This window comes from Heloderma suspectum, chromosome 4 (assembly GCF_057233095.1).
Source record: "Heloderma suspectum isolate Gila_16-S chromosome 4, 16-S_ref, whole genome shotgun sequence".
Classification (NCBI taxonomy): Eukaryota; Metazoa; Chordata; class Lepidosauria; order Squamata; family Helodermatidae; genus Heloderma; species Heloderma suspectum.
In genome coordinates, this window is record NC_139461.1 from 253,740,267 (window position 1) to 253,753,023 (window position 12,757).

Consider the following 12,757-nt stretch of genomic DNA (forward strand, 5'->3'; position numbering starts at 1 on the left):
CCGGGCTGCGGCCGCAAATGGCTGCCCTGGTCTGCGGCCGCCATTTGTGTCCCTGCATTAGCCGTGATAGGCTATGTAAGTATTTACGTAGTCTATCGCGGCAAAGAGCAGGGATGCAAATGGCGGCCTCTATGTCATTTGTGTCCCTGCCTTTTGCTGTGATAGTTTATGTAAATATATACATAGCCTATGACGGCTAACGCAGGGACACAAATAGCGGCCGCTACGGCGGATGCCATTTGCGGCCGCAGCCCGGCAGCGGACAGAAGTCCAGCTGCGAGTGGGCCTGGCTGGTGGCTCTGCGGACTCATCGCGGAGCGGAGCTGGCCGGGGAGGATTCTGGGGGCAGGGACGAATCACCTCCCCCCCCCCCACGGATGCCCTGGACTGGAATGGGGTAAGTAATTCGTACACCTCTAGCCAATGCCTACGGATACCAATGGCTATACCTGCTGCTCCACAAATGTTATTTTCACCCATTCCAACAGTGAATTCTATGCCAGACAGGGAACCCATTCCAGTAACATCTACATCAGAGGGTCAGATCTGGGATCCATCTCCGTCAGAACTGCCCCCTCAACCACCTCATCAGTACAGGCTTGAGAGTTAGGGTACAGGTCGTGACTGGTGCCCATGCTTGCCTGATTCAGTGTGCTCATTCACCTCTTCTACAAGAGCTCGTGCCCCTGTGGAGTTGATACTGAGAATGGTCTAGATCACCATTTCCTGAGTGTGACAGACATTCCACTTGGGATGTGCAATATAAGAGACCCCAGGATTGGGTTGACTACTGTGATGAGCCTTATGGCCCATACTACCCTAGCCATCCTGATCCTCCCTATTGAGGAAAAGTCGGTACTGACAACAGCTGTCAGCTATGGTATCGAATACCCTGGCTCCATTCATGCCACCTGTCCAAGGACCGCTGCCAGCTCAGCCGCAGGACGTCCAGGCTGCTTTACCATCTGTCCAGCAGCCACGTACAGCTCAGCAACAGAATGTTCTGCCAATTTTACTGCAGCCACACACTGCACAATTACAAACTGCCTTGCCGGCTACTCAGCCACTGGCCTCCCTACAGTTTGGAGCACAGGTTAATACTGGTGATGTTCAACCACTCCCCATGGAACAAAGGGAAGCGCCCACAGCATCAGGTCCCTCCAGGGGAGTTTCCATGTCTGGGACTGAAAGTCACCAGATACCACCTCTCAATCTTTACGCCCTCTTTCCATCTCATCACCAGATGTGATCGTTTGGTCCAGTTAAGCTATATCTCTGTTAGAGAATCTGGGGCAGTTCTTCAACCAGATTTTCAGAATGGCTCAGGCCTTGGGCCTAGAGACTCAGCAGGTTGCCTCCATGGTTCAAGATCCATGATTCAATGCGGTAAATGCAGAATCCCTGAGACCCGTGGCCATTCCTCTACTCCCTGCGTTAGAGGAAACCATTAAACAGTCATGGAAAGCCCCCTCCACTGTGCCACCGATATCTAATTGGTGGGAATGTATCACCTACAAGAGGCAAATACTGAATACTTATTCAAACATCCAGCCCCAATCTTGATAGTTGTTGAAGCAGCACAGGGCAAGGCCCACAGAACATATTCTTCTCCAACTGACAAGGAGGGCAGATGCCTTGATTTACTTAGGAGGAGATTATATTCCTCTGCTGCTATGGGCCTGAACATATCGAATTGCCAGGAGGCGATGTCTGGATACCAGTTACTACTATGGCACAAGGTTAGTCATCTCCTCGAGCATCTTCCTTTTTTATATATAATAATTTTTTTTTAAAGAAAACAACAATATAAACACAATATACATACACTAAAATATCTCTTAAGAATCTACCTTTGGCTCCCCTTATACAACAAATGCTTATTATTATTCTCTACTTCTTTTCTTAGTTGTATAACATACATTGAGTTCACAGACATCTCATTTCTCTCCTAATTTTTAACAACAACAACAAAAAGGAGAACTAACCATCTCAAAGTTCAAAATCCACATACATAGATATAATTTTTCTCTGTTTCTTGTACAAATTCTATAAAAGGTTTCCAATCTAACATTAATTTAGTTGTTGATCCTTCTTTAATTATAATAAGTTTTGCCATCTCTGCCAGCTCTATCACTTTCATGATAAAGCCAAATTGTCCATCAATTCAAAAAATCTTTTAGGTAATTTCCCTTGATTGCTCTTTATTTTTTCGATATTCTATCCATATGAATGGGGTGCATTCACCCCATTCCAGTCTCCCATTAAACACCAACTGTCAAAAGTTAGATCCATGAGTTTGGATAAGAGATCCTCATACAATTCTGCTTTGTGGTCATTAGGTGCATAAACCCCTAAAATCAACGTTGATACACCATTCAGTGTAATTTTAACTCCCACAAAACGACCTTGTTCATCTGACAATACTAATTTCGGTCCCAAATGTGACTTAATATATAAAACTACTCATTTTTCTTTTTCTGGCTTGCAGTTATAAACTCTTCACCTAAATTTTTATTAATTAAATATTTGGTATCTTCTTTCTTAATATGAGTGTCTTGTAAGCATATTATATCTTGTTTCTATTTTTGTAAATAATAAAATATTTTCTTTCTCTTTTGAGGAGCATTTGCCCCATTAATGTTCCAAGTTAAAAATTTGTAATCCATTTTTTGAGAAATATAAGATTAAGATACATTCTTAATTTCCACCTGCTGCACCCTGAGTGCCATCATCTTCTTGCACATCAGGTTGTAGGTCTGTCGAATCTTTTCCATAAGTTTGAAGGAACTCTCTTGCTTTTTGAACTGAGTTCAACTTACATTCAGGGCCAGAAATATTGGAACAAGGATAACTGTTTTGGCAGTTGGCCTGTGAACACCACCACACTGAAGTTGAAAGGAAACACACCCAGATGGGAGCCGAGTCAGGACTTTCAGCTGTAATTCAAGGGGTTTGACAAAAGTGGGGCACTAACCATTCGGGAAGGACAGCCAGTGGCATACACACACCCCCATCGTTGGTGGCTCATAAGTAATGGAACAAACCAACATCATTTCAAACTTAAGAATTGCCTTTAATACCTGGATGAAAATCCTTTGCAGTCAATGACTGCCTGAAGTCAGGAACCCATGGACATGACCAAATGCTGAGTTTCCTCCCTCGAGATGCTTTGCCAGGCCTTTACTGCAGCTGCCTTCAGCTGCTGCTTGTTTGTGGGTCTTTTCTGTCTTCAGTAAGTAAAAAGCATGCTCTATTGGGTTGAGATCAGGTGATTGACTTGGCCATTGAAGAACATCCCACTTCTTTGCCTTGAGAAACTCTTGAGTAGCTTTTGCTATATGTTTTGGGTCATTATCCATCTGCAATATAAAGTGGTGTCTTATCAGTTTGGCAGTATTCGGCTGAATCTGAGCAGAAAGTATAGCCCTATACACTTCAGAATTCATCCTGCTGCTTTTATCAGCAGTTGGGTCATCAATAAACACCAGTGACCCGTTTCCATTGGCAGCCATACATGCCCATGCCATAACATTGCCTCCACCATGTTTGACAGATGATGTGGTATGCTTTGGATCATGAGCTGTTCCTTTCCTTCTCCATACTTTTCTCTTCCCATCATTGTGGTACAAGTTAATCTTGGTTTCATCAGTCCAAAGAATCTTACTCCAGAACTGGGCAGGCTTTTTTAGGTGTTTGCTGGCAAAGGCTAATCTGGCCTGTCTGTTCTTGAGCATTACCAGTGGTTTGCACCTTGTTGTGAAGCCTCTGTATTTACATTCATAAAGCCGTCTTCTTGACTGTAGATGTTGACAATGACATGCCTACCTCTGCAAGAGCGTTCTTGACCTGGCTAGATGTTGTGAAAGAGTTCCTCTTCACCATGAGCAGAATTCTGCAGTCATCCACTTTAGTTGTCTTCCGCGATCTTCCAGGCCTTTTGCTGTTGCTGAGCTTGCCAGTTAATTCCTTCTTTTTTAGGATGTTACCAACTGTTGTGTTGACCACTCCCACTATTTTTGCTGTCTCTCTGATGGGTTTATGTTGTTTCCTCAGCCTAACGATGGCCTCCTTCACTCGCATGGACACTTCTTTGGACCTCATGTTGGGAGTTCCAGTGAGCAACTACCAAATTTATTTATTTGTTTGTTTGTTTGTGTGTGTGTGTGTCAGAAGCATCACAATTAAAAAACATACTATAACACATAACATTTAAAATATAAAATGTAGAGGTTAAAATATATAGAAATTAGACAAATCTTGCCTCCAAACTAGCAACGTTAATTGCGTTCTGTCCTGCTGTCATAAGGTCCTCATGTGTACATTGGTCAGGGCACAAAGGACAAGTATATGTATGTGTTGTTGTCTGCAAGTCTCCACAGTCGCATAGGGCAGAGATCACTGGATAACCCCATTTATTCAAAGTGTCTCTAGATCTTGTTATACCCATACGCAGTCTATTCAATGATTTCCAAACTTCCCAGCTTTCATTGAAACCGGGTGCCAGCTCCTCTGCTGGTTCCCTCCAGTGTTGATTCTTTGTAACTTTCCATAAGCCCATTCTAGTTTTGAATTCATCAAAGTCTTCTGTCAATCTGAGGAAGCTTTTCCTGGAATTTAATCTCTGAGGAGCTGGTTGTAGGCTGTAAAAAGGGTGATGTTTGGGTATTGAGGATTTAAGCCTTTCTTTGTATGCTGCTGCTTCTCTGCAAACAGCAGGTGGGGCAATGCCAGCTATATGGTAGATCTTATCTAGAGAAGTAGGTTTTAGACATTCGGTAATGATTCTACTTGTTTCATTCAAAGCAACGTCAACTTTCCCAGCATGTGCTGATTTATACCAAACTGGGCAGGTATATATTCGCCAGCCGAGTGGCAAAGGGCTAATGCTGTAATCTTAAGAACCCTTGGTTTAGCACCCCAAGTAGTGCTCATTAATTTCGTAATGATGTTATTTCTGTTTATATGTTAAGGCCCTATCCAAAGTAACCCCTAAATATTTAGGGTTAGTGCAGTGCTCCAATAACACTCCTTTACATGTAATTTGCAGCTTCCAAGCAGCCTGCTTATTGCGTAGATGGAAGGCACATGCCTGAGTTTTTGCTGAATTTGCCCTTAGCTGGTTTTCGCAGTAATATCGATCCACCTCTTCCAGAGCTTCAGTTAATCGTTGTTCTACCTCCTCGAATGTTTTTCCTTGTGTGGCCATTGCCTGACCATCAGCATATATATAATTATTAGTGCCTGCAGGAAGTGGTTGATCGTTAGTATAGATATTGAAGAGGGTTGGAGCTAATACACTTCCCTGTGGTATACCCTTCCTCCACCAACGACGGGTGTGTGTATGCCACTGGCTGTCCTTCCTGAACGGTTAGTGCCCCACTTTTGTCATACCCCTTGCATTACAGCTGAAAGTCCTGACTTCGCTCCCATCTGGGTATGTTTCCTTTCAACTTCATTGTGGTGGTGTACAGAGGCCAACTGCCAAAACAGTTATCCTTGTTCCAATATTTCTGGCCCTGACTGTATATATATGAGAAACCTCTTTGAAAGCCTTCACCAGGTGGTGCAGATGAAAAAAGCTTGACATACGTTTGGCTGGTCTAAAGAAACACATGTTATTCCTTCAAGCAGGTATTGACCTAAGCCTCAAGCCAGTCACCCTACACAGGCAAATGTCAGCCATAGCTTCAGTATTGTCTAAATCAGGCTGTTCTCCGCTTATCTCCCACCCTCATGTCAAGCGTTTGCTGAGGGGAGCCTTGCTTCAGAGTTTACCAGCAGTCCACGGATTTAATCACAGAGCCTGCCTGTCATCCTGTCTGCGCTACAGATAGCTGACATCCTCATTGATATGGTGGAGCTCCTCTCTGCCTCTCATGCATTAGTACCATTCCAGTTAAGAGCTGAGGAAGCTGTCCCTATGAATGGTAGCAGCATTTCCTAATACGTAAGATCAATGAATCAAGGTAAGCTGGAGGTGGTCAAACATGAGATGGCAAGATTGAACATCGACATCTTGGGAATCAGCAAACTAAAATGGACAAGCATGGGCAAATTTAATTCAGGTGACCATTATGTCTACTACTGTGAGCAAGAATCCCTTAGAAGAAATGGAGTTGCAGTCATAGTCAACAAGAGGGTGGGAAAAGCGGTACTGGGGTACAATCTCAAAAACAATAGAATGATCTCAGTATGAATCCAAGGCAAATCATTCAACAACACAGTAATTCAAGTCTATGCCCCAACCACTGAGGCCGAAGAAGCTGAGGTTGATCGGTTCTATGAAGACCTACAACACCTTCTAGAAGTAACAGCAAAACAAGATGTCCTCTTCATCATAGGGGATTGGAATGCTAAAGTCAAGAAATCACCGGGATAATAGGCAAGCATGGCCTTGGTGTACAAAATGAAGCAGGACAAAGGCTAATAGAGTTTTGCCAAGAGAACACGCTGATCATAGCAGACATTCTTTTCCAACAGCACAAGAGACGACTCTACACATGGACATCACCAGATGGTCAATATCGAAATCAGATTGGTTATGTCCTTTGCAGCCAAAGATGGAGAAGCTCTATACAGTCAGTCAAAACAAGACCTGGAGCTGACTCTGGCTCAGATCATTAGCTTCTTATTGCAAAATTTCAGCTTAAATTGAAGAACGTAAGGAAAACCACTAACCCATTCAGGTATGACCTAAATCATATCCCTTCTGAATATACAGTGGAGGTGAGGAATAGATTTCAGGGATTAGACCTGATAGACAGAGTGCCTGAGGAACTATGGACGGAGGTCCGTAACATTGTTCAGGAGGCAGCAATTAAATCCGTCCCAAAGAAAAAGACATGCAAGAAAGCCAAGTGGCTGTCTGATGAGGTTTTACAAGTAGCTGAGGAAAGAAGGGAAGTGAAAAGGAAGGGAGAAAGGGGAAGATATATCCAACTGAATGCAGAGTTCCAGAGAATAGCAAGGAGAGACAAGAAGGCCTTCTTAAATGAACAGTGCAAAAAAAATTGAGGAAAACAATAGAATGGGAAAGACTAGAGATCTCTTCAAGAAAATTGGAGATCTCAAGAGAACGTTTTGTGCAAAGACTGGCATGATAAAGGACAAAGAAGGCAGGGACCTAACAGAAGCAGATGAGATTAAGAAGAGGTGGGAAGAATACACAGAAGAACTATACAGGAAAGATCGTAATGCCCCTGATAGCCATGATAGTGCAGTCACTGAACTTGAGCCGGACATCCTCGAGAGTGAAGTCAAGTGGGCCTTAGGAAGCATTATTAACAACAGAGCTAGCGGAGATGACAGTCTTCCAGTTGAGCTATTTAAAATCCTAAAAGATGATGCTGTTACAGTGCTGCACTCAGTATGCCAACAAATTTGGAACACTCAACAGTGGCCACAAGACTGGAAAAGGTCAGTTTACATTCCAATTCCAAAGAAGGGCAATGCCAAAAAACTACCGTACAATTGCGCTCGTTTCACATGCCAGCAAGGTTATGCTCAAAATCCTACAAGCTAGGCTTCAGCAGTATGTAAACCGAGAACTACCGGAAGTACAAGCGGGGTTTCGAAGAGGCAGAGAAACTAGAGATCAAATCGCCAACATTCACTGGATCATGGAGAAAGCAAGAGAATTCCAGAAAAATGTCTATTTCTGCTTCATTGACTACACTAAAGCCTTTGATTGTGTGGATCACAACAAACTCTGGCAAATTCTGAAAGAGATGGGAGTACCAGACCACCTTACTTGTCTCCTGAGAAACCTGTACGAGGGTCAAGAAGCAACAGTAAGAACCGGACATGGAACAACCGATTTGTTCAAAATTGGGAAAGGAGTACGACAAGGCTGTATATTGTCACCCTGCTTATTTAATTTATATGCAGAGTACATCATGAGAAACGTTGGGTTGGATGAATCACAGGTTGGAATTAAGATTGCTGGGAGAATTATCAACAACCTCCGATACGCAGACGATCCCACCCTAATGGCAGAAAGCGAAGAGGATCTCAAGAGCCTCTTGTTGAGGGTGAAAGTGGAGAGTGCAAAAGCTGGTTTGAAACTCAACATTAACAAAACAAAGATCATGGCATCTGGCCCCATCACTTCCTGGCATATGGAAGGGGAAGAAATGGAAGCAGTGGCAGATTTTATTTTCTTGGGCTCCAAGATCACCGCAGACGGTGACTGTAGCCATGAAATTAAAAGATGCTTGCTCTTTGGGAGGAAAGCTATGGCAAACCTAGATAGCATAGTAAGAAGCAGAGACATCACCTTGCTGACAAAGGTTCGTATAATCAAAGCTATGGTTTTCCCAGTAGCAACGTATGGCTGTGAGAGCTGGACTATAAGGAGGGCTGAGCGCCAAAGAATTGATGCTTTCGAACTGTGGTGCTGGGGAAGACGCTTACGAGTCCCCTAGACTGCAAGGAGGTCAAATCAGTCAATCCTAAAGGAAATCAACCCTGAGTGCTCTTTGGAAGGACAGATACTGAAGCTGAAGCTCAAATACTTTGGCCACCTAATGTGAAGAGAAAACTCATTGGAAAAGACCCTGATGCTGGGAAAGATTGAAGGCAAAAGGAGAAAGGGACGGCAGAGGATGAGCTGGCTAGATAGCATCACCGATGCAATGAATATGAACTTGAGCACACTCTGGGAGAGAGCGGGGGACAGGAAGCCCTGGCATGCTATGGTCCATGGGGTCACGAAGAGTTGGACACGACTTAACGACTGAACAACAACCACCTGAATGGACAACTTGCCTTAGGCTGTCAAGGATTCTGGGCACTTACTGCCATGCATGAGGTGCACTGGTTTATTAAGCAGGGGATGAGTGTTGGGGCTGAGCATTCGTCCTCTTTTCCCTCTTTTCTCTGCTCTTCCTCTCCGCCCTCCCATTGCACAATGGCTTCAGCATAAAGCTCTTGGCTTGTATGAAGCCAGTGTTCTCTGTTACACATGAATCCGAGAATTCTGGCTTAATGTTGGTTAACACCAGGAAAATAAGCAAGACGCGCGGTGGGGTTCACAACCTCAGAGCTTCTCAGAAACCTCTGACTGTGCTCTCTGCAGATCCATCCCCCTGTGTGTGACTCCACAGAAAACCACTTAAATAACCATAACTAATAGTAATTCCCACTCTTTTTTTAGCCTCTCAAGCAGTAGTTGCATGATACATTTTTTTATTTTTCAACAGTTTATCCGTATTCTGTGATAACGTTGTATTTTTGTTAAATTGTTCAATATTTTTCTAGAACTACTATGTCAAGAACCTCCAGGCATTCTTAATGGATCTCACAATGGGACCGGGACCTTTTATCCTTACGGAATAGTGATAAAATACAGTTGCAACGAATCTTTCTCACTTATGGGAACACCTTCTATTTATTGTGATGCCGTTGATGAAAAAGCACTGTGGAGAGGGAAACCACCCACATGCGAAGGTTACATTTTCTTTTTATCTTAATTTTTCCTTCTTGATTTTTTAAAGCCACTTGACTTGTTAGGTAGCTGTGCACTGCTGTGTGTTTCTTCCCTTTTCACCCTGACATTTTGCCATTGAATAGTTATTTTACTTTCTGTTGATTTTAAACTTCAGTGTCCATATTTGAACTTTCAAGCTGTTTGATGATAGGATTTTCTGGATTACACACACACACCCTCCCTATTTCCCTTAGTGGTGCAAAGTTTCAGACACAGTGCTTATTCAGGTCTGGATACCTTTTGGTGGAGAAATAACTGGGAACATAGGCATGCATAGTCCTAGCAGGGAAGAACTGCTAGCTACACCAACATCAGATCTCTGCATAGAGATACCTGCACCCGAAGATGCCTCTCAAAACTGCTGTATCTCTCATACAGATGCATGCTCACTTTCTTTAGCATATTCCTGCCTTCTCAAGCAAATTATTGTAGTGATAATCTTGGTTATCAAGGAATCATCTCCTAGCAATTGGCCCTCAAAAAGAGACGTTCCCTGATCATTTATGGATGGATCCCCAACCTTTTTGGGCTTGCGCACATTTGGAAAAAGTTATGTCAGCACTGTCACAAAATGGCTGCCATGGAGGTGTTGCCTTCAGAACTGTAGTGGAGTGGGGACATGCAGGGTCAAAATACCAGGACCTATTTGACAGCAGGGATGGTGACATTACCTGATGGCCCTCCAGCTTCCTGATGTGTTTGATGTTGCTGAAATTATCGTGGGGGGAGGGAGAATGCATTTTCCCAGCAGTAATATATTGTGAACTATGCCTGTTGAAACACAAATTATTTTAGTGTGGCTTGGTGTTAAGATTAAGACTTGTGATTAAGACCACTTAGCTTTACAAAAGCCCTGCTCTTTGAAAACAGCTACTGGTTTGTTGATAACAGAAAGTAAGTTTTTCCCTGGTACTATGCAAAGAAAGTTCTGAAGAATCTTGAGCTACTTGTCTTATGCTGTTTGGGAACATCTTTTCCCCCTTTATTTCCCTTTCTCATGTACTCTTCTTCATCATCACTGCTAATCAAAAAGTCCCAACACTCCGATCTTGTGAGCCCTAACTCCACTACATCACTGGCCAAGCACAGAGAAGTATGAAGAGTTCTGTAGAAATCCAAAGAGCTCAGAGAAAGAGTGAAAACGTGTGGGAATTGTTTCTTTTCTGTTATGGGTTTCAAAGAACATTTTTAAAGCCCTGATTGAGAACAGCAAAGGCAAGACTAGGAGGGGCAGAGCAGGGCCCTCAGGAAGTGCATATGGAGATGTGGCTCAGGAGTGGGAACATGGCCTCCCAGGAGAGCCAGTTGTTCCACATCTCTGTTTTAGGTAGTTATACTGAACCCATAACACTATACTTACTTAAGTTAGAATTTTAGAAGGTTTTTGCCAAGTTCTACTATCCATTGCAAATACTGTCCGTAGAATGATTACGGAAACCTGCGTACACTAATTATAAATGCTTAAAAAATTATAATGATCCAGTATCTAAAGTGAGTATAATAATTTCTCTTAAAATGTTAATACCTGTGACAGTGGTTATTGACTTTTATTTATTTGTAAAATTGCTAACTCATATCCTTGGGGTGCTTACCAGACAGAGGACTCCTAGCACTACCATTAGAATGCACTGAGCAACTATCCTGTCTTTTTCTACTCAACATAAGAAAAAAGATGGAAGAAGCTGTAGAAAAATACAGGAAGGTTACATGTGGAAGATGTCATGTGTACCGGTAAAATTCCATGAATGAACAGGGTCTCATCTGGAAGCACCCTTGGATCAGGATGGTAACAATTTTTGACAGGTCATGTGACATGAAAGTAACAGAGCATCATGCAAAACAATAGCTAGACAGAGGGCTTTTCTAGACAAGACTTTTAACCCGCCATTTTACCGCTGCTTCTGCTTCCAGATTCTTTGTGGGATTAAGATCGGATAACTACACACGGTGGGTTTTGGGGGTTATTTCCTTCTCTGCCTTTCTGTACGTTCCATTACATAACCTCTAGGTGGTGCTGTGGTGTAGCAGAATTGTGTAACTAAACTAGCTTCATTCCACCATTACCCAGAATGCCGGATTTTCCCCAGTCAAAAAACTCCTGTGAAAATGCTTGGAAACCACAGGAGAGGCCCTGGAAAATGACTTCTGCATCGAAACTATCCACGTACTACTGTGAGTGAGGAATGGCGAGCACACAATAAAAGCCTTGTCTAGAAAGTCCCAGAGAGAGTATCATAATTAAAACATCGCATTTATTTAATAAGGGTTCAACAGAATATGTTGACTTGTATTAAAGCATAAATGTAAAGCAACTATTTCCAATATTGTATTTCTTGAGATTTTTATTTAATATTCCTATTCATTTTTAGTGGTGAATTGTGAAGATCCACCAATTAAACACGGAATAAAGTTAAGTGGACTTGAACATTCGTATACATATGGCAGAAAAATTACATTTCAATGCAAGGTTGGATACTTTATGATTGGAAGTTATTTGGTTCGATGTGAAGAGCACGGTACTTGGGTTCCTAAAGTACCATCCTGTAGAAAGAGTAAGACTTGTAAAAAGCATTTTATTAGCATTTTTTTTATTCAACAGTAATGAGCCTTTTAAACACCCCTCCTTCTTACAGAAATAGTAAATGGTTGATACAGAGTTGTAAACTGAAATGTGTACTTTGGTTTTTCTTTTTCTCCTTTTTGATGTCATGTCAGGGTCTTAGCCAAGTTCGGAAAAACACTTGTACTAAGCAGCACAATGCTTATTGTAATAATAGCATATAATACAGGATGAGACGCAGACTAAAATGGAAAAGCATGTGTTCAACACTTTTAATAGGGTTTTTGTATTTTCTTCGGGAGCATGGGCAGGAAGCAATATGGTAGGAAGCCATATCAGCCAAGCAGAATTGGGATGATGATAGAGAAAATAAAACCCACCCAAAGTGAATAGTTTGAACCCAAACTTCAAACATGAACTTTGGATGAGGCCACTGATCAAATCTGAAAGTTCAGCTCAGCCAGGGTACAGCAGGGGTCCTCAACCATTTTTGGACCAGTAGGCATATTTGGAATTTTGATAGTGTTGTGGGTGCTGTCACAAAATGGCTGCCATGGGGGAGGCTTGCCCATTCATAAAATGGCTGCCATGGTAGGCATGGGCAGTCACTAAATACCCATTTCCCAGAAGGTACTCTGTTGAGTTAAAAGAAAAGTAACTTATCCAAGAACTTTAGTACAAGGAAGAGGTGTAGTCTGAGCTCCAAAACA

General features: G+C 42.5%; 1 protein-coding gene across 1 annotated transcript in view; it reads left to right on the plus strand.

Moving 5' to 3' along the window:
• Positions 1–12,757, plus strand: part of LOC146348540 (membrane cofactor protein-like) — a 103,793-nt gene that overhangs the window by 62,497 nt on the left and 28,539 nt on the right. The window contains exons 5-6 of the mRNA XM_084851674.1: positions 9,259–9,447; positions 11,857–12,039. Of these exons, the coding sequence (XP_084707800.1) occupies positions 9,259–9,447; positions 11,857–12,039 (372 nt within the window). The remainder of the gene's footprint in view (positions 1–9,258; positions 9,448–11,856; positions 12,040–12,757) is intronic.